This window comes from Kogia breviceps, chromosome 2, assembly GCF_026419965.1.
Source record: "Kogia breviceps isolate mKogBre1 chromosome 2, mKogBre1 haplotype 1, whole genome shotgun sequence".
In the NCBI taxonomy this organism is placed as follows: domain Eukaryota; kingdom Metazoa; phylum Chordata; class Mammalia; order Artiodactyla; family Physeteridae; genus Kogia; species Kogia breviceps.
The window spans coordinates 201,089,886-201,114,488 of NC_081311.1; the positions used below are offsets into that span (position 1 = coordinate 201,089,886).

The 24,603-nt window shown below is 67.5% G+C and overlaps 1 protein-coding gene across 22 annotated transcripts in view; it reads right to left on the reverse strand.

Moving 5' to 3' along the window:
- Positions 1-24,603, reverse strand: part of KIF1A (kinesin family member 1A) — a 90,339-nt gene that overhangs the window by 22,111 nt on the left and 43,625 nt on the right. For 11 of the 22 annotated variants that reach the window (XM_067027328.1, XM_067027327.1, XM_067027325.1 and 8 more), the window contains 20 exons: positions 23,329-23,408; positions 22,943-23,049; positions 21,980-22,063; positions 20,061-20,241; positions 19,907-19,979; positions 19,663-19,756; positions 18,750-18,898; positions 18,277-18,455; positions 16,723-16,860; positions 15,750-16,025; positions 9,166-9,284; positions 6,863-6,948; positions 6,015-6,153; positions 5,658-5,826; positions 5,433-5,523; positions 3,946-4,064; positions 2,903-2,958; positions 1,445-1,553; positions 1,112-1,178; positions 921-1,005 (listed from right to left, as the gene is read on the reverse strand). In XM_067027328.1, the coding sequence (XP_066883429.1) occupies positions 921-1,005; positions 1,112-1,178; positions 1,445-1,553; positions 2,903-2,958; positions 3,946-4,064; positions 5,433-5,523; positions 5,658-5,826; positions 6,015-6,153; positions 6,863-6,948; positions 9,166-9,284; positions 15,750-16,025; positions 16,723-16,860; positions 18,277-18,455; positions 18,750-18,898; positions 19,663-19,756; positions 19,907-19,979; positions 20,061-20,241; positions 21,980-22,063; positions 22,943-23,049; positions 23,329-23,408 (2,401 nt within the window). The remainder of the gene's footprint in view (positions 1-920; positions 1,006-1,111; positions 1,179-1,444; positions 1,554-2,902; positions 2,959-3,945; positions 4,065-5,432; positions 5,524-5,657; positions 5,827-6,014; positions 6,154-6,862; positions 6,949-9,165; positions 9,285-15,749; positions 16,026-16,722; positions 16,861-18,276; positions 18,456-18,749; positions 18,899-19,662; positions 19,757-19,906; positions 19,980-20,060; positions 20,242-21,979; positions 22,064-22,942; positions 23,050-23,328; positions 23,409-24,603) is intronic. The other 11 variants (XM_067027340.1, XM_067027338.1, XM_067027337.1 and 8 more) reach the window with 1 other exon arrangement.

Sequence of the window (24,603 nt, forward strand, 5' to 3'; positions counted from 1 at the left end):
CAATCCTGCACTTCGGGTGCAGGGAGATGGGTCCCTTGTCACAGTCCTGTTACGACACCCTCAGAACCCCCACTACAAGCCCCAGGGACACTGCTCTGGAGCTGTTGCCCACCAGCCACAGCAATGCCCCACCAGCCACAGCAATGCCCTCAGCTCCAGGCCAGGGTGGCACGGGTAGCTTCATGCTGATGACACGCCGGAATGGGCAGTGGTCCCTATCCTTGAATGGAAACCGGGAAGACAAATTCTTTACAAAGAATCAGCACAGGAAACGTTTCCAGCAGATGAAAGAGTTCATGACATGAAGTTACAGAAGGAAAGCGTCTAAGCTCCTGGGTGATCTCCGTCAGTTGAACCGTGTCCCCCCAAAGAGACGTGTTGCAGCCGTGACCCCCAGAACCTTATTTGGAAATAGGCCCTTGGCAGACGTGATCAGTGGAGGTGCTATTGCACTGGAGTCAGGTGGGCCGTCATCCAAGTATCTAGGCCCTGGGAAGACGGAGGACGGGGGTGCTGTGTCTACAAGCCAAGGATTCCCTACAAGCCACCGGAAGCCGGAAGAGGCAAGGAAGGATTGTCTCCCCTGAGGTCTCAGAGGGAGCGTGGCCCCTGCTGACACCTTTATCACAGGCCTCGTGCCTCCAGAGCGGTGACAGGATACATTGCTGTGGTTTTAAGCCACCGGTTCGTGGTACTTTGTTACAGCAGCCCTAGCGAGCTAGTACACTGATTAAATAGAAACCTGGACTCATCACCTGAGGCCAAGCCCTTCTTTTCAGGTGAGGGGCTGAGGCACAGAGAGCCAAAGGCACACAGCAACAGGGGCAGAGCCGTGGTTAGAACCCGGGCATCTGGCCAGGGGCCGGGGGTGAGCGGGGCTGTCTGTGTTCTTCCCCCAAGCCCCCCACCCCCCAACTCACCCACGACCAGCTCTCGCACTTCCTTCCAGTGGATGTGGCTGCCTGTCTCATGCAGCAGCGTCACGGTTATCCGTCTCTGGATGCCCTGCGAGGCACCAGGAGAGAAGACACGGTCAGATGGCCTGGGGTCCCTGGCGGGGGTGGGGTGGGGGGGCCGGCGCTCGAGGCTGGTGGGAGCAAGCGCTTCGCACCTGGTGAAGCAGGAAGGTCCCCATGCACGGCATTCCGCCACGATGGTCCACCACTGCAGGGATGTAACTGGGGGAGAGATGCGAAAGCTGAGGGCCGCGCCCCTCCTCCCAGCCCCCCACCCACAGCACACCCCCCCGGCCCCCAGGAGCAGAAGGGGTGAAAACAGGAAGACAGATCAGCTGCTCCCTCCGGCAGAGGTGGGGTGGCCCGGTCCAGGGAGAGCAGAGCGCCACCACGTGCCACCCGGCCCAGCCCCCGGACCCCTCCCTGCGCCACAACCCCAGGGGAGCCCAGCCCATCGCAGCGTGGGCAGCACCAGCCTTGGGACTTACTCGCCATTGGCCTCCAGCTCGCAGATCTCGAAGTAGACCAGCAGGTCGTACTTGCAGTGGCAGGGCCCGGGGCAGGGCCGCGTCAGCGTGCTGAGCTTGGTGGCAGGCACTGGGGGTGACGGGGGAGAGGCACACACTGGTGGGAAACTGGGAAGCCACGTGCCGAGGGCGCGCTCAGAGGGGAGGCCGGGGGGGCGCTGCCCTCCACGATAAACCACCAGCGGACCCCTCCCCGGGCCCCAGGGTACGCCCCGCTCCGGCTACCGATGGGCCTGGATGCAGACGTGACCGTGGGCTTCTCTGTGCCCAGCGGGAGGAGCACTCGGCCACACGCACCTGGGCACAGGCCTCTGAAGGGGGCGGTACCTGAGCCCCACAGCAGCAGCAGGACAGAGGAGCCCTGCCTGCTCGGAGGCCAGGACCCGCCCAGGACCCTCTGCTACACCCCCCTCACCCTCGGCCGCCGCCCCAGCCCGAGCACTGCCTCCAGCTCGAGGGGCCCTGGTCCTCGGCTCCCCGTCCTCCACGGCCAGAGGCCACGCCTCCATCGAGTCCCACCTGAGCCCCACTGTTCCACTACAAATGTGCATCTGGGTGTCCCCCTGGAGGCTGCAGGGAAGGCTGAACAGCCCAGGAAGCACAAGGGCAACCTAAGACCCACAGAGAGGCCAAGAATAATGTCCCCTAGTGGTCAGCAGGCCTGGAGGGGCTGGCGTGCGTCCCCCGGCGGCACCCTCAGTCCGCGGACCGCCATCTTACCGGGACCCGGGGGCGGCCCCCCTCGGGCACCCGTGCCGGGGACAACGCCCCCCGACCTCAAGGCGGGTTCCTGGGCTGTGAGGGCCTTGGCGGCACTGCCCGCCCCAGTGCTGACACTCCAGCCTTCCGGTGACTGTGTCCCTGGGCTTCAGCCTTTGTCACGAGGGCAGGAAAAAACCCTATAACCCCTTTTAACTAAAATCCAACCCATCTCAAGAGCTTTTCCTCCGCCCACCTGCTCCCGGGGCAGGGGCTCTGGGTGCCAGGCAAGGGTGCTGACCGTCCAGTGCTCTTCGTCCAGGGGCCCCACTGGCTTGGCCACCACCAGCCTCAGCCTCCCGTGGGCCAGCTTCCTGGTCTGCCTTCCACCCCAAACCTGTGAGGTTCAGCTCAGACGTCCCTGCCCCGCTGAAGCCCTGCCCCCCACTGTCGGCTCCGGGCAGCCTCACGGGATTCTGGGCAGGCACCACCTGACCGTTGCCCTGCCGCCCTGTGCGAGCCGAGGGGTAAAGGGCGTCCCTGTACCTTCGCCCTGTGCCCCCCCCGCTCCAGGGTGAGCCCTTTACTCCATGGGGACCCCGTGAGGCGCAGCCGGGGCCGGGAGAGCACCGGCCCACCACCGGGACCGCGCTCGGCCTTGGAGGGCCCTCCAAGGGGCACCCACTTGCCCAGGAGCGCACCTACGAGGGCCCCGCCTACCTGGCTTGGACAGTGGCATGACCCGCGGGAAATGGCGGCGCGAGGGCCTCAGGGGGCTGTGGGGACACAAGCAGCAGTGTGAGGTGACCAGAGACTGGTGCCTGTAGGACCCCAAGCTGGAGCGGGCAGCCGAGGGCGGGGGCTGGGCGGGGAGGCTAGCAGGCTGCCGACGCCAAGCCCGGGTCTCCCTCCCTCCCTCCCTCCCTCCCTCCCTCCCACAGGGCCTGGGGAAGGCCTGCTCTCAGGCCCATCGCCAGCTCGGAGCGAGACGGGGGCCCCTCAGGACCCTAGAGCCCACCTGGGAGGCCCCACGAGGCCCCGAGAACCGGGACCAGGGCCAGGGGCTCCCGGCACAGGGCCCCCTTGGCACTCCCAAGGACTGACAAGGCTCCTGGGGCCAAATGGCCCAAAACCAGCCCCTCCCTGGGCCCTCTCTTTCCCCGACACCCCAGATGCTCTGCTCTGGGTCCCTCATGTCAGCTGAGAGGGAGGTGGAGGTGGCAACAGGGGTCCCGCTCTGCCCCTGACGCCCGTCGGCTGTTCCCCCCACGCTCTGGGTGGGGTGGCCTCAGGGGGACTCGCCCGACCCATCGAGTGAGCCCCCGGCAGGTTTGCAGCAACGAGCAAGCAGACGAAGGGCCCTCGTTCAGGCTGGGGAGCTGAGGACATCGGGTCCCTTCGGCGGAGTTCTCGGGGGGCCACCGAAGCCGTCTCCCCGTGGGCCACCCCGGCCTCCTCCAGCCCAGCACCCGGCTCCCCTCGTCCCCAGGACGCGGTCTGTGCCCAGCCTAGGCTGAGGTTCTGACAGCGACGGGCTTCAAGAAACCCCTCCTCCGTCCTCAGGGGTCACCTCTGACCCGCTCTGGGTCCTGCCGACCCGGGAAACCGGCCGCCCGTAGGCGGGGAGATATAGGCGGTGGGAGGCGCACGGCTCTGCAGCCGCCACGCCAGGCCTGTCCAGGGCACGGGCCGACCCTGCTGGCCAGGAGGTGGAGAGACCCTGACCCCCTCCACCCCGACCCCCCCGACCCGGGGCCGCTGACCTGAGCACGTCCTTGCAGAGGGGCGGGAACGGGTGCTGCTGGTAGTGACCGAAGACCTCGAACACGATGGGCTGGCTCTTGATGTACTCGATGAAGGACTTGGTCACCTCCACTGCGATCTGGAGGGAGGTGTGGTCAAGTGGGGGAAGGAGAGGCCCCGAGGTGAGTGCTCAGCCTCCACAAAGGGCCCGGCACTCCAGGCCCGAACTGGAGGCCCCCAGCCGGGCTGACCCTGCCCACAAGGGGGGCAGTGCTCCTTGCCGAGGTCTGTCCAGCCCACCTCTCCTACCGTCACACTCCCAGTGGACAGGCCGCTGGGCAGCGGCCCTAGGGCTCGCTCCCCAGGGCAGATGGGGCTGGAGGCCACTAGGCTCAGCTGCTCTTTCAGAACACAGAGCTGGAGGAGGGGCCTCTGCGATCCGGTCTGGCCCCTCTCGGGCCCTCCCTCTCGGGCCCTCGCCCACTCACCAAGAGATACGGGTGGAATTGTGTCCCCCCTGATTCATACGCTGAAGTCCTAACCGCCCCCCGCACGTATGTTTAGAGACAGAGTCTTCACAGAGCTGATCAAGTTAGAATGGGGCCCAATGCAACGTGACGGGTGTCCTTGTAAGAAGGGGACATTTGGGGACAGGCACGGACGGAGAGATGACGTGAGGACACAGGGAGAAGACGGCTGTCTACGAGCCAAGGAGAGAGCCAAGGACAGATTCTCCATCACAGCCTTAGGCGGAACAGCCCTGCCCACCTGGATCTTGGGCTTCCAGCCTCCAGGACTGAGAGGTGCTAAGTCTTTGTTGTTGAAGCCCCCAGGGTGTGGGGCTCTGCTGGAGCAGCCAGGAAAGGAATCCACCAAGCACACCTTCAGACCTGGCCTCATTTCCCTGTCTTAGAAACCACGGAAGCCCCTCTTCCCTGAGGGTCAGGACAGGCTATAATTCGCAAGGCCCTTCTGAGCAAGGCCCCTGTGCCTGCTTAGGCCACACCCACAGCCGGGCAGCCTAGGGTCAAACACACTCCCTGGCCTGGCCCCTGAGGCCTTGCCACCTGACAGTTTCCATCATGGCCCCATTTTCCTGCCTCACACCAGAAAGTCCCTGTTCTCCTGACAGCCTGGCTTGGAGACACTCCCCGGCCTGGAGCTTCCCTGGCCTCTCGGGCGTCTGCCCAGGCCTCCTGCAGCTCTCCGCGTGCCCTGCCCCGGCCTCAGCCCCAGCACCAGGCCAGGGGGGTCTCGCCGGGCACCCCAGACACTGCATGTCCACATCTGCCCAAGGCTCGCTGCAGGGAGCCCTCGGGGGCTCTGATCTGCCCCCATCCCCAGTCTTAAACCCACCAAGGCCCCCAGTGCTCAGGACAGGGCTGGTGCTCGAAAGAGGGAGAAGCAGAGACAGAGAGAATGAATGAAGCTCAGGGAGGCCGCACAGAGCCCCGGCCCCCAGGAGGGGCCAATCATGGCGCGGGAGAAGGGGGCTCTAAGGACGTACGTTTTGGACGTGGTAGAAGCCGAGTGGGGGCCCCCTCCCCGTGTTCTTCAGGGGCTCCGTAGAGAAGGCCTCGTCATGGCGATGGATGAAGCTGTGAACGGGGAGGAGACGTTTGGCGTCTGTGGGGCCTGGACATGGGGACCCACAGCCTCCCGGGGGTCACCAGGTGCCCCCCGCGCCTTGCCGAGACCCACCCGCACAGCCCGGCCCGGGTACGAGGCTCACTTGAACTGGCAGAAGATGTCGGCGTATTCGGCGGAGATGCTGGACGCCTGCAGGACGGTCACGCGGAAGGTGAAGGTGCTGCCCAGGCCGAGGTGGTCCAGGGCGGCGTCCAGGGGCCCGTCCAGGGCGGCTTTCTCGGGGCTGTCCAGGAGGCCCTCCGGGGTCACCGCTGCCGGGAGCCAAGGTCAGAGGGGCGTGGCGGGACCCGAAGGGGCTAGAGCCCAGGCTCAAGGGCTGGGCCTCGTCGCCTGTGCGGCTAAGAGGCAGGGAGGGGGTGGGGGGGACGAGGAGGAACTCCAGGCCCTCGCGGGGTTGGGCCGTGTCCCAGAGCCTGTCCCAGCGGCCGCGGGGACCCACCTGAGCAGGTGTTGTTGTTGACCTCATCGGCCGAGGGCCCCGCGTCAGCACCCTGGCCCTGGCCCTCCACGATCCGCAGCTCCTCCTGGGAGGTCCCCGAGCGGGACAGCGCCACCACGGGGCAGGACTCGGACTGGAACTGCGTGGGCAGGGGACAGCGTCAGACAGAGCCAGCCTGGCTGCGGCCACTACAGCCGCGTCGAGGACCGGGAGCCTCGTTCCAGGCCTGCCCTGCCGTGGGCGGGCACCCACCTCCCCAGGCCCGTCTCCCGTGCTGTCACGGCCTATGTTAGTCTACCAGGTGGGAAAGGGAGGCGGGAAACGGCCTCTGGCCTTAAGTTCTGTCCCCTCTCCCCAGCCAGTACCCCTCCCTGAGCGCCTCCCCGCCGTGGGCGGGACGCAGTGAGACTCTCCCACTGGCTTTCAGGGCCCTGGCCAGGTGCCCTGCCACCAGGTGCCCCCGTAGCCTCTGCTGCCCCGTCCGTGCCCCCGCGCTCTCTGCCCGATGCCCCCCGCCCCTGCTGTGTGCCCCCAGCATTGACGCCCCCTCCGAGGGACCGCTGGGGGGCTCTGGGCCCAAGGCCTCAGAAGCACCGAGGTTCAGGGTGGGGCGGTGGGTGGCCGGGTGATGTCAGGTTAGGAGAGGGTCTAGAGGAGAGAGGAGGAGCTGCCCACTCCGGGGGGCACCGAGCGGGACCCCCCTCCTCCGCCCTCTCGCCTGAGAGCAGGAAGGGGAGCCCCGGGAGGAAGACACCGTCTACGGTTCCTCCGAGTGAGGCCCGGGGTGCTGAGGTCGGGCTGGAGGCCTGTCTAGTGGCGTCCACGGCTGCACCACCCTTGCCCGCTACCTTCTCAAAATGCTGGTCGTCGAAGGAAATTTTGGCGGTTCCCGACTGGCGGACGCCGGAGCCGTAATCGGGGGCCTCTTCGTCGGCTGGAACGGGAACGGAGCAGGTGGTCAGGGCCCAGCTTGCCCCCCGGCGGGAGTAGCAGAGCTGCGTAGTGCGGGGAGGGCACGGGAACCAGGGTGGCTCTGACCCACTTTGGGGGGAACCCTGACACCAGAGTCAACTGGCTCTGGAGGAGTGAGGGCGCCGTCCCGGGCACACTGACCCCCAGCCCGGGCTAGCCCAGGGCCCCGGGGCAGCCGCGTCCTCGGAACGTCCTGCTCTGATGGGCCCGCAAACGCCACATTTTCAAGACAAGACCTTCGACCCCTGCCCCTCTCCCCCACAGCCCTGCCCGCCCGCCCCCACCTGCCCTGGCCCAGACTCAGATGCTCCAGCAGAAGCCAGGGGTCCTCCAGGCCCTACCTCCTCCTCAGCAGGGCCTGCCCCCCCAGGTCCTCCTGGCTTCCTCTGGGAATCGCACCTGTTCCTCTGCCGCCACCGTCACCCATCCGGACACTCAGTGTCCCACACGCTCTCACACCCCCCTCCTCCACAGTGTTTGGGTTCTCTGCTGTGCTGGGGACAAAACCCTAACCCTCCTCCTGCTGCCTAAAGGACCCCACATCTAACTTCCCACAGACTCCCTGGCCCCCAAGTCCAGCCACTCTGGCTAGATGCCACCCCAGCAGACTCCACAGACCCCAGGGGGCTCCAACCCTCTGTTCCACGGCCTTGTCGGGGTGCTAACACCACCATGCTCTCCACTCTGGCGGCCCGAGGGGCCGTGGCTCTGTCCCACCATCACCCAGGGCCGGCCCAGGGCCTGTGCACAGCAGGGCTCCGTGTTGGGAGACTGGATCAGCCGACCCCCGCCACGGTCGAGGGCAGGGGCAGGTGTGACTTCTGAGACCGCTGAAACAACACCCTGCGGCTTTGTAAAGTCCCCTCTCCTCCACCACAGCCACTAGACAGGGGAAGCCAGGCGTGGCCCAAGCCCAGACAGCATCAACCTATAAAGCAGCCGCTCACTGGGATCCACTCAACAGGGCCGAGCGGGTCAGGAAGGGCCGAGGAAGAGCCCAGGGAGGACAGAGCCCCCGGCGATTGCAGGGGCAGTGTCCCCGGGGGACGAGGGTGGCACTAGATGTTCCCAGCAATCCTGTCACCTGGCTCTTCCCTAGAGCCCCCCTCCCCACCACCCCAGGCCCCCCCCCTCAGCTGGGTCCCCAGGTGCCTGGGCACCACGGTGACATGACTGGGAGGTGCTGGAAAGGCACCTGGAGTGATGGGGTAGTGAGAATTTGGCGAGGGGGGGCCAGACATCCAGAGTGGGGTCGCGTGAGCTGCCCAGCGGGAGTACAGGCCACCCAGGCCGCTCACACTCCGAGCCTCCCTGTCTCAGCCTGGAGCCACTCCGCTGCCACACACTCTGTCTGTCCTGCCCCGCTCTGGCCCCGAGGTGCCTGGGCTGCTGAGACGTGTGGAGGAAAGAGAGTCCCGTGGAGGCGCCGGGGGCCCGGGGGCAGAGAAGGGAGGAACGGCCGTCACACCAGGCCCTCCGGCCGGCCGAGCGCTCCCACGTCTGTGCTCTCCAATGATCTCTCCACATTCCTGCCGCCAGGAAGCTTCCAAGTGGATGCCATTTTCAAGGGAGCAAACCCAGGCTCAAAGGCATTGTGTGGCTGCCCACGGCCGGGAGGGGGTGCTGGGAGGGTGACTAGGCAATGAGAGCGTGTCTGCCTCTGCAGTGAAGGGGGCTGTATCGCCAGGCCCGCGGTGGAGGAGGAGACGCAGGCCAGCACGTGAGAGGTCAAGGGGTCCAAAGGGGGCAATGCAGGGGAGTCAGGAGAGGCTTGGGGGCTGCAGTGGGCAGGGCCAGAGCTAAGGGCTACAAGTCTGTGAGCCTGCCCCGGGGCTGAGATGGCGGTGGAGGGGGAGCGGTGGGGGGCACCTCTGCTCCAGGCTGGCTCCGTGGGTCCACCTGGGGCTGCCTGGTGGCCGGCCCGAGCCGGAGTGGGCTCAGACAGCCCTGGGCTCGGCCTGCACAGCCCCGGAGGCCCCAGCCGACCAGGAAGAGTCCAGGAGGCCAGAGCCAGGAGCCGGGCAGCAGGGGCTTCTCCCACAGGGAGAAAACAGAGGAGGCCGGGGGCCTGGGTGGGGCTGGGTGCACGCGGACCCCCACGCGAGGCCCGCAGAGGTCTGCCCACCCAGGGGTCCCATCGGGGAAGGGACAGAGCCAGCCTGGGCTGCCCCGCACGCACCTGAGATGGCCTGGACGGCCACACGGAGAAAGCCCTTCACCTCGCCCTTCTCGCTGACGATGGCCACACGGTGCACCAGGGGCACGGGGTACAGCAGGTTGCTCAGGTACACGAAGGCCCTGGGGGGAGGCAGAGGCCGCGGTCAGGGCCACCCCGCCGTGTGCTGCGACAGGCGGCAGGCGGCCGCACGGCCCGGGCTCACGACACAACACTGCAAAGCGGAGCGAAGCAGGCAGCCGGGCGGCAAGCAGCGGGGCGGGTGGGCAGGCAGGACGCCGCGCTGGGCGGGCTGGGGAGGGAGGGGTCCTCGGCCGCAGAGGAGACGGGAGAAGGCGCAGGGACGGGGGCACGGCGCCGGCGGGAGCAGAGGCTGCGGCGAGGGGGCGGGCCAGGGCGAAGCCCGCGGCCTGAGCAGAGAACAGCCGAGGAGGGAGGTTTCAGCCTGCTTCAAGGAGGAGGACCTGGGACCCGCCTCGCTGACCTACGACCCTCACGCTAGTGCTGATGCCCCCCGCCCCTGTCTCCCCACCCGTTTCCCAGTGGCCCCGGACGCTCGCGCACGGACCCCACGACGGAATACGCCTCACGATTCCCTCTGAGCCCCTCCAGGAACACGGCGCGTGGGAGCTCCGTGATGTCAGCAAAGCCAGGGCACGCCCCCTCACTGGGGCCCAGGGGTCCGGCTGAACGGAGCCCTGAGGACACCCCAGAAACCGCGGCACTGCCTGGCACGGCCCCACCAGCTCCCAGGGTGCCCAGAGCCCCCCCTCTCCTGTGCAGCTCAGCTGTGCACCCAGCTAGTGCCAGCACAGGCGGGACCGAGGCCACGTGTGGGGGTCACATGGGCAGCCAGGGGGACGGGGGTGGGGGGGCTGGGGGGTGCATCCCTGGAAGAGCCTGTGCCGTCCCGTCGGGTGGGCAGGCTGCTGTGAGCACAGCTCCTCACCATTCGGGGCAACCTCCTTTCGGGGGTCACCCTTGCCCCCCACCCTGCTCTGCCCTTCCCTCTGGCCCAGAGGAGCAGACCTCGGCAGCCCCGAGCTCGCTGGGCCGGGAGTCGGGGCGGTGGTCCTGGGGGAGGGGCACGGCTTGGGCAGGATTTGGACAGAAGAGGGCGGGAGGCGCTGGGGAGGAGGAAGTGCAGAAGGCAGGGTGGGGGCCAGGGCCTCGGCCAGGGATGGGGAGGTGGGGACAGAGGTGAGAGAACAGGGAGGACAGGGGAGGGGAGGGGCCTGCTGGCCAGGTGGGCGCTGCCCCCAGGTGCATGGCGGGGGCGGGGGGGGGGCGGGCGGAGCTGGGAGGGCAGGCGGAGAGGCCTGTCATGCTAGTCAGCCTGTCCCTGCCCAGGCCCAGCCACTGGCATCGCCCCACGCCGAGAGCTCCAGGGTCCCCACTCCGGACCCCTGTGGTGAGAGGCGCGCAGGGGTCCTTCCCCGAGGGCCCCGATTCCAGGCCCTGGTGCCCCCTCTCAGCTGGGCTCCTGGTCTGGCCTGTCTTCCTGACACCCTCCCCCGGCAGGAGGTCGGAAATCTGAGCACGTCCTGGCTTTTATCTCAGATCTATCAGCTCTACCTCAAAACTGTCTCTGAAATCCGCCACCCAGCCACCCAGCCCGTCTCCCCTGGCCTCCCTCCCGCTTCCTTCAGGGCCTCCACAGCCGCCAGAGGGGACCTGAGGCGCGACCAGACCCGCACCCACCAGCTCTTTGCATCCAAGAGGCACCTGAGCCCCCGCAGCAGCCCCCCTCTGGCCCCCGCGCCCCGCCGTCCCCACCTCCGCGTCCAGGCCGCCCGCGCACGGCTCTCCCTGTTTGTCTGAATTCACGAGTAGGCCTATCTCTGTTGACTGCTTTCTGGAAACCCACAGGCCAAGGCCGGCCCCGGTCAGGGGAGGGTGTGCGGCCTCGCAGGCCCGAGTGTCACCTGGGCCGCCCTCCTGGGGCTACAAGAAGCCCCTCTTCCCCAGCACAGCGCCCCTTCCTTCCACGAACTCTTCGGGGGCAGCGTGTAGATGGGTGGTGGGGGCCTGGGGCTCCACCGCCCCGACCGCCCACTAAGGCGAGCCCCGGCCCTGGTCTCACGAGGAGACTGAGGCCCAGAGAGCGGAAGCCCTCGCCACAGCAGCAGAGGGCGCCAGCGGGCAGGGGCCGGGCGGGCTGGGACGGGTACCTGAGCACCCACCGCAGGACAGGAAGGCGGTGGCCTTCCCTCGCCAGGCACCTGGGCTCCTGGCCAAGGGCCTTTATTGACATTGGGAGTGGGAAGGGGGATACCGTGAAATGAGCAAAGTCATGAGGTCCAGAAGGGGAAACGGAGGGGGCCCAGGACTCAGGCTGTGGGAGGAGGTGCAGACCCTGCTCTGCCCCTGCTCCCGGAGGCCTGTTCCCTGGGCTGGGGCACTGCCCAGCCACCCCACCTTGCCTGAGAGAGCTTAGGGAACTGGGTAGGACAGCCCCAAGCTGCAGGGCCAAGTCAGCACCCACCCTCCAGCAGGTGGAGGGCCTCTTCCCCAGGGCAGGACCCCTTCCCCGGGGCACTGTCCGCTGCAGAAAGCCGGGTGTCGGGAGGCTCCCAGGAGCCCCAGGCACAGCCGGAGGGAGGGGCCACGGCCGGCCCGCTCCACCTGCAGCCTGCAGGGAACCCACAGGGAAGGCGGGGACACCTCTGGTTGTGGGTTAGGTGAGGGCACGGTGCCAGGCACGGGGGTGCTTAATCCGCACAGCTTGCCCGAGGGAGAGTTTAAGGGCTGTCCAGGGCCACCTGGCCTGGAGGGGAAGCCAGGCTCAGGGCTGCCTCAAAGCCCCCGGCCCGCCCAGGGCTGCCTTCCTGAAAGGGTCAGGGGGCAATTCCACAGGGGCTTCAAGCTCCCAGAAGGCAACTCACAGCACCCTGGAGGCGACCCAGGACCGCCCCTGAGGGGCAGTAACAGAGGGGCAGGAGGTTACCACGCCCCGTTTTTGAGTCCGCAAAGGCCAGGCCAGAGGGAGTCAGAGGCACTGCACAGAGAAGTAAACTGAGGCGGGCGCCGGACCGAGCCCAGGTCACAGGCGAGGCCACGGCAGGCGGGCCCCCTCCTGGCTCCCCGCCAGGGCCTCACTGCTCCACACACCTGCTGTCCTCGCGGCCCACCCGTGGGCACGGACGCCAGGGTCCCACACATCAGAGGGGGCTGTGCCCCTCGTGCCCTAAGGCTCAAACAATCCCGTCGGCAGCCCGCGAGACCGAAAACTCCAGTGAAGAAACCGTCTGCGCCTGCCCCTCCGAGCTCACGGGGGCGGCACTGGAGCCCCCAGCACCCCGGGCCCCAGGCGGCAGGTGCGCCCACGTCTCCTCCGCTCACATCCCAACACGGACACCAGGGCCCCCTCACCGATGGCACATCTTAGTTGGACTGGCTGCGTCTTTCTTTCTTAGGGGCACAAATACGGTGCCGGAGAGCTAAGACGTCGTGCTAGAGCTGGTGAAATACACCATTCCTGCCCCCTTTCACAGGTGAAGAGACGGAGGCTCAAGGACATTAAGGGAGTTGCTGGCAGCAGAGCCCCAGCTGGGATGAGACCCCCCCCACAGGCTGGCTGCTGTGCAGCTCCCAACCGTGTGAACACCACACTCCATTCCCCACCGGCTTAATTAATGCAGCTCATTAATTAAGTAAATTAAGCCTTTCTAGATCTTTCAGGACTTCCTCATGTCAGAGGGGAAAGAAAGCCCAGATACTTCTGGCATTGAAAAACGGCAGGGCCGGGGGCCTCGAGGGACCCCTTGGTTGGAAGTTAGGGTTTTACAACGAAAAAGACGCCTGGAATCCACGGCCACACTCACTCTCTCTGAACTTCATCACCCGGCTGTGGGGCGGCGTGCTCTCACGCTCACCGGGGCGCCCAGGTGGGCTCCCATGCAAATCCAGCTGCGGCTCTGGGGCCGGTGCTCCCAGAGGCAGAGGAAGCCACGCTGGATACTCCCTCCTTCCTGCTGCCCCGGCCCCCGCCTGACTGGTGACAGTGACGGCTGCACTCATCCAGAAGGGGCCCCTGGGGCCCAGCAGCCACGGCCCCTGCTGGCAGCCCCAGCCTCGAGGGCAGGGAGCGGGGGCTGGAAGAGCCCAGGCCCACCCCGCCCGGCAGCCCCAGCACCTGAGGGGATGCGGGGCCCACGCTGCAGAGGCTGGGCCTCCCCCTCACTGCCCACCAGGTGCCAGGAACAGCCTGACGTCAGCCCCCGCCACCCTGGGCCGGAACAGCCCAGCCCTGCCCAGAGGACCCTGCCAGCCACGGGGCACCTACCCGCGCACGGGGTGGCTCGGAGCCTCGCGGGCGACGATCCAGGCCGAGCGGCTCGGCACGCAGAGCGCACCCAGCTGGGAGCTGAGGGCTCGGCCTCGCCAGCCCAGATGGCGCGGAGCGGACACGGCGGGTCAGTGCCTTTCCACCCCGAGTCTTGACCACATCCCTCGGGCGGCCGCCAGTCCCCCTTCCCCGGGACCCTCCATCCCAGACAGTCACCCCCTCGCCTTCCTCTCTCTGCAGCCCACCCGCCTTCTGAAAGCCAAGGTCCAAGCAGGGAGGATCATCGGGGAAAACTGAGCCCCCAGGCCCACTTCCTCCACCTGGCTTGGCCCATCTCACCTCCCAGTCCACTGGCACCCCGGCCGCCAGAGGGAGAGGCCCCCCGGGGGGCTGACCCTGGACTTGGGTGAGGAGCCCCGGGTCAGGACGGGGGAGGCTCCTGCCGGGGGCCCTGTTCCCAGAGGTGAGGGCACCTTGAAGCAGGCTGAGACCCGCCGGAGAGAGAGGAGGTGGCAGAGCCGGGGCTGAGTGTGGGGCAGCGCTAACCACGAGATTGGTGAGGTGCAGACGCATGCTGGGGCCCGGAAAGCCTGTCCGAAGGGAGACAAGAGTGGGCGCCCCCATTTCGCTTAAGCTTTGGAGAGAGAGCCAGCAGCTACCAGAGGGAGAAAAGGAAACCAAAGACGGGGTCCTTCTCGGGCCCGGGCCTGCACAGCTGCTGCGCGGGAAAAGCCAATTCTTGCCAAACCAAAAAGATCAGGACGTTTCCAGATGAAGCCCCTCGCAGACAGCCGCCGCGGGGAGCTGGCCCTCTCACTCGTGGCTCTGGTTTGGCTTTTGGTGGTTTTGTCACATCCCAGATCCACAGAGGGGGAATGTCGGAAGGACCCAGCTCTTTCCGGCTGAGACTGCGAGAGCCCACCCCCGTTTCTCCCGGTGTCCTCGCCCCAGTGTGCCCTGACCCCACGCCTGCCTGGCTCCCGGCCACCCTGGCCCTAGCGGCCGGGCTTTCTGAGAGGCCTGCGTGGAGCTGGCCCTGGGGGCCGCACCTCCCCCTTGGGCTCAGCAGAGCAGGGACCCAGCCGGGGCGTCTCGGAGAGAGCCACGCGGGTTTGTCCAGTGGGCCAGCATCTCACGCTCGGGGAAGACTAATCAGAATAAATCCGTGACGCGCCAGCTGAGAACCGCCAGCTGAGAACCTGCTTCCTTCCGAGAGGAACCGGTGGGGCCTTCACTCCACCACCCGCACCCACGGGCTCCCGGTGCAAACCCCGCTATCTGGGAACCAGCCTAGGTCTTCAGCTTTCAGTACTGGTGCTCCAAGGTCAAGACTTCCAAAAACTTCCATCAGTCTAGCCCAAGGAAGCAACCTCAAACTCCTAAAGAGTTTGCTGTTAAAGCTATCTTACACCTTTGCATATATGTAAATTCAGTTTTCATGAGCTGAATTTCCTATGACTGCACCTAGGTTTCTAGGCCTCGCCTTCACCTTCTTGCTTGCATTCCATTCCATGGTAATAGATATTAGAATGGACTGTATACGCCCAACCTGCCTGCAGGGTGGGCGCCCCTGCTCCCCCCTCCGAACTTGGCCTCTCTCCTCTGTCCAGGAAACTGAATCATGGGCTCCTCTGCAAAGGGCACTTTCCCATGAGGGCACGAGGCCATCGGCACCGACTCCGGCATTGCCGGCCTGGGGGTCAGGAGGGACAGGACACCCTCACCTTTAGACACAGACTGGCTCAGAAGGGGGACCGGGCTGCCCGGGACCCAGGGCTTCAGAAGGAGGCCCTTCCACTGCCCGGGCACTGGCCCCTCCTCCCCTGCCCCCCGGGACGGCCGGCTCCAGCTTCTACCCCTCTTCCCACAGAGGGGGCAGGGGCACTGGCAGCAGCCCAGGACCCCCCATCTCTTTCGGAAAACAGTGGAGCGGGGGAGGGAGAGCCGCCCTGGCTGGGGTGCAAAGATGCATGGCTCCACCTTTCCAGATGCCCCCGCGGGCCCTGAACGGGCGGGGGCGCCGCTCTTCCCGGGTCCCGGAGGCCTCTCTGCGGAAACAGGCCCACCTGTGCGGAGCCCGTGGCCCAGGGCGCCCTGCCCCCCTCCATCGCTGGGCCCGCCTCTCCCTGCCGGGCCCCTCCAGGAAAGCCAGGAGCCCTCGTGCTCCCTCACGCCCTCTCCTCGGGGAGGCCCCGCTCGCCGGGGTCACGCCCTGACGGCGGTCAAATTGTGCCCGCAGCAGTGCTCCTGTGCAAAAGAGCTGGTTCCTTCCCAGCATGCTGTCCTCGACCTCACCAACCTTCCTACTAAACTGAACAGGGGGGGCCGGTCGTAAAACGGGTCCCGGCCGTCGCACAGCACGTGCTCCGGAAAGACGTCGTCCTCCAGGTCCTCCTCCTCCTCCTCCTCCTCCTCCTCCTCCTCCTCCTCCTCCTCCCCCAGGCTCTGCTCCTCAGCAGGCTCGGTGGCGTCGGAGTCGGGGCTCGAGAAGGTGGGGGAGGGGGTGAGAGCAGCCATGCGCTCGCTCATGCATGTGTTGAGAAGAGGGTAGCTGTTGCAGCCAGAGATGACTGAACTGGGGTTAGTACGACAAGACAGAGAGAGGTTAACGCCAGCTCCTCGGGGGCGGACGGGGCGGGGCGGGGGCTTCCGAGGAGAACCCAGACCAAGCACACAGACCATCAAGAATGCCACCTCGACAGACAGGAGAGCCAAAGTGCCCGGTCCCCAGGCATGGGAAGACTCCGCACGGGGGTCAGCGTAAAGCTCCGGAAGGTTCCGGAGGGCACCGGCAGGAATGAGCCTGGCCAGGTGTGGCTGAGGTCGGTGAGGGCCTCGGGAGCCTGGCCGCGTTGAGGCCTCAGAAACCACGCCCCGTGGGTGGCAGGGGCTGGGTGCAGCCCCCCGACCAGGAGACCGGGGACAGTAGGCGTGGACGCTGGGTTCTGGGAGGACGCGGCTCTGCCTCCTGCTCACACCCCACCTGGACGCCTGACCAAGCCTCACGTTCCCACACACGGACAGGTGTCACCTGACGGCCACGGTCCCGAAGTGCGGGCGGGTGGCGATGCTGAGGCCGCCCCCTGGTCAGGGCCCACTGGTGTGCGGAGAGGCCTGGCCAGGCGGCTCAGACCAGGAAGGACCGGGGCCGGGGAGTCGGGATGGAGAAAGGCATCTGGCCGGCCCTCTCCTCGTGTCAGGGCCAGGGCCCAAACCCTCGCTGCCCCCCACCTTCTCTCAACCTCTCAGCCCAGGGGGAGGGAGGCGCCTACCTGCCCACGAGCCGGAACCAGGGGAAGCGGTCGTAGAAGGGATCTCCACCGGTCACCACGTTGTCACAGTCCTCGATGACGCTGGAGGGCACCTCGGCCGCCCGGTCGTACATCTCCCGCATCAGGTCCAGCCGCTGCCTGCGGGCCAGAGGTCAGCGTGGGCCCGGGCGGAGCATCCTGGGGTCTCGGGTCCAGCCCGGCTCAGGCCACGGCATCCTGCTCAGGGTCACCCACGGCTCAAGCTGGTTTCCCAGCGGACCCGCCGGGGTCCTCGGAGTCGGCCGACCGTGGCCGAGGGGCTTGCAGTTCACCACACGTTCCTCTCAGCCCCCGCGGTGGCCGCGGGACATCAGCTGGGTGGGGTCGGGGACCAGCCACGCTCAGGACGGGGAGTCAGGGCACGGAGCCCCGGAAGCTCGGGGAGCAAAGGGCGGGTTGAGAGAAGACACAGGAAGCAAGGCATTCTAGAGGCTATATCCCCCGGAAAACCGGCAGGTGGTGGGAGAGACGCAGACGTCTCCCTCGGGGGCTCAGGTGCAACAGGAGGGACGTGGGGGTGGGGGGACATCCGCCCTCCAAGAGCAGACGGCAGCCCAGGAGGACGGCGCAGGGGCAGGCGCGTGTCCGTGAATGTGCGTGGGTCAGTGCGTGTGCCGGGGCGGGGGGACCTCATAAGGAGGGAAGGCGTCTGCGCGTGAGGGTGCGTGAGCGGGACGGAGTGCGTATAAACGTGTCTGCGTGCGTGAGCGCGTCTTGACCACGTTTTTCGTTCTCTGCATCTCATGACGTTTCGACATCTCTGGGGCACTCCCCAACAGCGAACAGCCTGGGGGTGAGCCCACCTCCACACAAGCCACCATCCTCCCCTTAGCCAACTGGCACGCCAGCCGCTTCCCCAGCCCTGAATCGGCCGGGAGCAGCCCGGGCCCGAAGCCCTCAGGCGTTATGCTGGCCGGCCAGTCCTCGCCGTTCACCCTGCCCGGCTTCGCCCGTGAAAACCTCGTAGAGGCCGTGGCGACGTCCTCCCCCTCCCTCCTTGGCCCCCAGACGGCCCTGTGCCCACGCGCCTCTCGTTTCTAGGGGCACTTGAGCAACATTAAAATTGTCTTCAGTGGCAAAGAGCTGTCCTGTCGCCCTCACCGAGGAAGAGCCAGGCACACGTCAGGGTGAGCGTGTGGGACCTGAGGGAGAGCCATAGGGCAGACGCCTCCCAGGACACCTGGCCATCCTCCCTGGGGCCCCCACGCGGCCGTCCCCCACCCCCCCCCCGCCCAGGTGGAGAAGCCCCCAGCTTCCTGCCATGCCTCACCCGCCCCTTCCTCCAAACTTTGCCACCGCTCTGGTCGAGGAGAATATGGATTCTATAAGGAGGCTGGATCCTACTTCCTTTTTCTCTTCTGATTTTAAAAGCAATCGGAACAGGAGAGATAGCCGCCTGGACACGTGCGCCCCGTGCGCCCCGTGCGTCCCACGTCCGCCTCCGTTTCAGCGGCCTCGGCCCGGCCCGGGGAGCAGCCCCGCCCCACCGCCCAAGGCACGGCCCAGCCGCTGCACCTGAGTTTCTCCAGCGTCCAGTAGTGGGTGGCCCCGTTCTTCTGGTCCTGGACCTCCACGGCCACGATGGTTCGGGGGAAGGGGCGAGTCTCCCGGTCTTTGGCGGCCTCTGGGGGCAGCAGGTCAGGCGGCAGCGGGGAGTACAGTGTGTCCGTAAGGAGGACAAACTGGAACTGGACCTGTGACCGGTGAGGATGACCCCCGTCAGCCCCTGGGAGGGCGAGCCTGGCCCTGGAGGGGCCTCTTTCCCGCTCCCGGAGTGCCCACAGCACTCCCCGCTGCCTGTCCCTCAGCCGTTCTCAGAACCTCCCCACCGGCTCCGCCGGGAGAGGAGGCCCCACCTGCCCCCACCGGCCTGCCTACTTGTTCCCCTCTGTCAGTCCCGGGCCCCCCTCCAACCGGCCCCCCTGGGAGGCAGAGCAGCCCGGCACCGAGGCGCAGGCGGCAGGGGCAGGCGCGGCGCGGGGGCCCACCTTCTTCTTGAGCTCGACGCTGATGGCGTTGGCCTCCTTGAGGAAGATGGCGTTGCCCCACAGCAGGTCCCGCAGCGACGTGAACTGGTACCACTTCCACTTCCGGAAGGCCCACAGCGCCAGCTCACCCTCCCTCTCCGTCCACTGGACTGCGGGGAGAGGCGCACGGGGTCGTCACGGGGCTGGGCGCCCGGTGCGCGGGTCCCCGGGTGCCCACGAACCGGCAGGAAGCTCTGCCGCAGGGGACGACCCTCGTGCCCCAAAGAGGCCGCCGGCCCCCCCCCCCCCGTCAGCGCCAGGGTCCTGAGAGTCGGGCTGGAGCTCAGCAAGGACCTGGGGGGCGGCAGGGGGGCGGGGGCAGGAGGGCAGACTGGGGCTTGTCCCACACACCCTCTCGGGTGGACGAGTCCAGCCGGGGGAGGCCTGGTCACATCAGCACAGAGGTCCCAGCCAGCTGACTGGAGGCCGAGCTGGATGTGAACACCCTGCCCTTGGGCCACCCTCGGGGCCCCCCCAGCGGCAAGAGGTCAGCCAGCGGGCCGCCCAAGCAAGTGCTCCCCAAGCGGGTCCCCAGGTGTGGAGCGGAGACCTTGTCCTGGGAGGGGCAGCGGCCTCCCTCGGGCAGGACAGGCCTGAGTGGACGTGGGGCGCCGCCTGGGAGCGCCCAGCCCGCCCCACCCCGTCCTCCTCACGCTCCAGGCCGCCCCCGCCAGAACCAGCAGGCACGCGCTCACACGGGCGTGTGCGCACGCACGGGTGCTTTGCTGCTGCGGCACAGCCTCCCAAACCCTGCCTGCAGGCCAGGGACCCGAGGGCAGAGGTGCCAAGCAGCCGACCTGCAGGGAGCGGCCGGAGCCGCCTCCTTCCTGAGGCCCCGCCCCCACCCAGCGCCACGCGGGACGAGACCGCTCACCCTCCTCCTCGGGCTCCTCCTCCTCCTCGTGCACCCCTGGGTGGTACCGGGAGTCCATCTGTTTCTGCAGGGCCTCCAGCTTGCTCTCGTAGTCCTGGGCGCAGAAGTGAGGCCTGTGGCTCCACGGGCAGACAGGCCCGTCCCCAGCCCTCCCACCCGGGCCCGGGGCGCCCGGACGCAGCCCCGGCACAGCGAGCGCCCGGGCAGCTAAGTACGGGGCCTGGCGGGCGGGCTGTGCCCTCACCAGCCTCTGCTGCTCCAGGAGGTAGGTGGCCTCCTCGCGCTCCCGGCGGTACTGGTCCTCCAGCTCCTGGAGCCTGTAAGAGCGTGCGGGGGTGAGGGCGGGCGGGGCGGCGGCGGGCGCGGGGGGCGCCCGGGCGGCGGCCGCGGGGCCTCACCTCTGCTCCATCTCCTGCTTCATGTCGATGCCCTGCTTCTCCAGCAGCTCGCGCTGCGCGAAGGCCCAGTCCACGGGCTCGGCGGGCGTCTCCGCGCAGGGCGTGCGCTCCCGCTCCTGCCTCGCCTGCTCGGGGTGGTTGAACCGGAACACGTGGCTCTTTCCCATGATGATGCGGTTTCCTGGGGGACGGAGGCGAGGCCAGAGTTGGCGGACCTTTGGCCTCGGCTGGTCTCGGGGGTGAGAGGGGGGAGGAGGAGGGAAAGAGGAGGAGTGCAACTGGGGTTCCCTCCTAGCACTGCCCACCCCCGGGAGGGCCTCCAGCTGCCAGGAGCCGGCCCCCGGGCCCTGTGCCTGGTGTCACCCTCGCCCCCGCCGGCGGGCCACCTCCTCCACCAGGACCTGAGCGGGCCTCCCACTCTTCCCGGTTCCACCCCTCGGCCCCTCCCCTTTCAGCAGCAGCGATGTTGGCAAAATGTAGTCCTGGGGCTTCCCCACTGTCCCGTCCCCTCCACGGCCCCACAGGTGCCACCCCCGGGCCAGTCTGGCCTCATGCTCCCGTGCCCTGGGCCTGGGCACTCCCCTACCCGAGGGCTGGGGTCGGCCCCCTCCCGCACGGAGCTTCCCTTCCCATCGGTCCCACCGGCAGAAGCAGGGCAAGGGTCTGCGTGTTTCCAGGGCCAGGGTCCACCCTGTCTGCAGGACCCTCCAGAGCACACCTGTCCCACGAGGGCAGGGCCTGCTGTCTCTGGATAGTCCTGCCGGTGGGGGTCTCTTTGGATGGCCTAGTTTCTTTCCAACTTTCTCCAGGAACCTCAGCTCTGCCTTGAGGCCTGCAGAGCTGGTTCAGCCCCTCTCCCCGCAACAGAACCCGGGCCAGAGGGCTGGTCCTGCCCAGGCCTCCCTCAGCTCCTCCTCCAGCTCCCGAGTTCGGCCGCCCCTCCCAGCCCGGGCCCTGCCCCGAGCCCGCAAGCACCAGGCCCCATCCTGAAACAACAGCGGGGAGAAGGGAACCCTGGACCTGCCCTTGCCCAGCTCAACTGCCCCATCTCCCCACACTGGCTGCCAGGCAAGGACGGCAGCCACTGGCCGCCACGCGAGGCCCATGAATCCGGGACGCGCGGTGTGTCCCTCCCTCAAAGCATCCCTCGGGACCCCAAAGACAGGACCCTGAGTCCTGGAAGCGAAAAGCAAGGCCCTTCAGGGTGGCCGGAGAGCTCTGGACGTCAGGCTGCCAGGCGTCGCCTCCCAGGCCTCCCGTCCCCTCTGCACCCCCAGCTGGGGAAGGGGAGGGTCCTCCTCATTCTTAGCAAAAAGTCACCCCGGCCAAAGCTGACAGGACGTCAGTGGTGTGTGTCAGTCTGGCCGGGCTGGGGAGCCCAACGGTGCACCTACAATCATGTGACCTCAGGACAGGAGACCACCCACCATTACGCGGGTGAAAGGCCTCAGGCGCTAAATTGAGGCTCCCCTGAGGAGAAAGTCCCGCCTGGGGGTTGCAGGCGTGCCTGGCCAGCCCTCACCACCTCCTGGACTAATTCCATTAAATAAATCTCTTGCTAGGTGGATAGACAGACAGATAGACAGACATACGTGTCTCCAGGTGTGTTTTAGAACAGGAGGACACGAAGCCAGGGGGCCGGCGTCCGGAGGCCAGTGCAGCGCACACCCCGCTGGCTGTTCCTCTGTTCCACGACGCCCCAGTCCCACCGGGGCTCTGGGACAGGCACCCCACCGCCCGAGATCCCACCTCGGCTGGCCTGCAGCATCGACTCGGCGCCGCTGGAGCAGCCTTCTCCCGGCACCGCCCCGGGCCTGTGCGCTGCCCGGCTGGTGCGGGGCAGAGTGGGGTGCCGCACGAGCGGGAGGGGCGCGTGTGCAGTGCGGGCGGGGCAGGGGCCACCCCGGCCTCCACCGTACCTGACCGCAGGACACTGGGCTCCGTGACTTTCTTGCCATTGACGTAGGTGTCTGCCCCTTCACAGGGCTCCAGGGTCACCACGGCTACAGGACAGATGGGGGCACGGAGAGGAGGACCGTGAGGGGCTGTCCCCCGGCCGCGTCCCCGTCTGGGCCCAGCAAGCCCCACTCAGGGCCAGGGGTGAGGGGCTCGACCCACCTGGCCGCCTGCCACCCAGGCGCGGCCCCCGCCAGGCCCCTCTCCTCCCTGTGGCCCCTGGCTTGGGCCTCGAGAAGCCGGAGAGGCCTCTCAGCCCCTCACAGATAAGGAAAGTGAGGCCCAGCTGGGAGGCGCACTGGCCCAAGTCAGAGGTGGGGAGGCCGTGCTAGGTGACCGCCCCGCCCTGCAGGGTCCCCAGGTGGGACGGCAGACAGTGGCTCGCATGTCCCCAGGAGTCCCAGAGCCCCCCTGGCTTTGTGCCCGCCCAGCGAGGGGAGAGAGAGCTTCGGGGACACAACTCTGGGAGAACCAACGTCCGCAGCACTGTTTAAGGCCACCACCCTGAAGTGGCCTGGTCACAGAGGGGGCTTTGGTCACTGGTCTGCATCCCAGAGGCTGTCTGACGCCTGCCCTGATCTCGGGGGCCGTGAGCACCGGGACAGCCCAGCAGGTAGGTGCCTTCTCAAGAGGAAGGGTCACGCCCAGAACCGGCGGTGGGGACGGAGGCCCGAGGGCAGGCCGGCCGAGGGGATGGACAGATGGCCGCTCCCAGCCCACGGGAAGGCGTGGCCTAAGAAGAGCCGTCCCTTCGATCCAGGCTCAGTGCCCTCCCGCCCGTGAGCACCGCAGCCTGCATGTCCCCAGCCCAGCCTTCAGAGCACCTTTCGAGGGGGGGGGGCGGGGGGGCTCCCGGGACTGAGTGGGGAGCCAGGAGGGCCGACACCAGCAGCGCCGGGTAGGGGCAGGGCCGGGGGAGTCCATACCTTCACTGCCCCCTCGGGAGTCGCTCCGGAAGACGCAGTGCTTCTCCTTGATGAAGTGCCCGCTCAGGACTATGTCCTGCCGCCTCTCTGCGCCTTCCCGGCCCACTCTGTGTGTGCGGTGCGGTCGTCAGCGCCGGCTGGACCCACGGCACCATGATGCCACCCACTGGCCCGCCTGGTCCCCCTGCAGCCCCCAGGATGCCCAGCTCTTATGGGAAACGCCTGGAGAGCACAAGCGGGGGTCCAGGGGACAGCCCCCAACGCGGCCTGGCCTGGGGGAGCCACACTGCCCAGAGGGGCCCACAGCACCCCTGCCAGCAGATGCCTGGGCTCAGCGACCCCTCAGTGGGGGAGCCCACCCCTCCCCTCTCCCCGCCGACCCCCACCTGGTGATCCCATCCTTGATGTAGTAGAGAAGGCATTCGGACATGAGCGGGTCCTCATTCAGGTTGACGAGATGCGGCGTCTGCGGAGATAGAAGGGTCACCTCTCTTCGGGGTGGGCGGGAGCCCGGCCCGGGCTGCCTGCTGCCCCCTCTCTCCCCAGGACCAGACCGCCACCCCCCCAGGCCTGGCCTCTAGGGGGACACATATCCTCCCATTCTGGCAGAGAGGACAGGAGATGTGAAGGAAAAGGCTCCTGAGGAGGAGACTTTGATGGGGACCCCAGAGTCTTGGGAGGACAGCTGCCAGGCGGCCCTCGGGGGGCTGGGCTTCGGGAGGGGCTGGGACCCCAGCTCTGAGCACTTGAGGGCCCAGGGAGTGCTTGGAGGCTGTGGTAGGCCCTTGGATGTGCAGGGCAAGGCTGGGTCCCATGGGGCCTGGGCCTGGTGCTCCACCCTAAAACAGAGCTGCAGGTCCCCATTCCAACCGGAGCAGCCAGGAACTGAGGGCCCCGGGATTAGGACGCTGGGCAGGGAGGGGTCGGGCCCTGGATGCCAGGGAGCAGAGAGGCTGTGAAAAAAGTCCCCCTGAGCCACCCAGGTCAGAAGCCCACACGTGTCCTCACCACGGGTCTACCAAAGCATGACCCAAGGCCAAGGTGACCACCTCCCGCCAGCTGCCCCGTCTAAGCACTGCCCTCGGCTCCTCACCCCATCCCGTGCCCAGGGCAGCCACTGCAGGCTATGTCCACTGGGCCTTGGACCAGCACCCCCTATATCTTCACTTTCTCCACTGCTCTCACCCAGGGCCTCTGGGACCCGACACTTCCTAACCTCACATCCGGTCCCGGGCAAGGATCCTGCAACATACGGCAGAGGCTGGAACAGCTTCCTGTTTCCCACCTGGTGCCTTGGGGCAAGCTGCCCCCACCCTGAGCTACAAACCCCTCTGGCACCCCTGCACAGGGTGGTGGACACCTGGTCATCAGACACAGGACAGAACATCCACAACGGCCCCTTCCCCTGAGCACAGAAGGCGTCCAGCCAGGAAGGGCCTGTGCTCCCTCCACGGGGCCGAGCCGGGGACCCAGCTGGCCCATGTGCTTCTCCAGAGCCCCGGGGACCCCACCGTCCTCCAGAGGAAGTGTCCCTGGTGGTCCCGAGAGCCGTCCTCCCACTCCTGGACAACGTCCAGACCCGGGGCCACCAGCAAGTCCCTCTCTGCCAGCGATGAAGCCAAAGGACTGCACGGCCAGTGTCCCGAGGGCACCGGCACCCC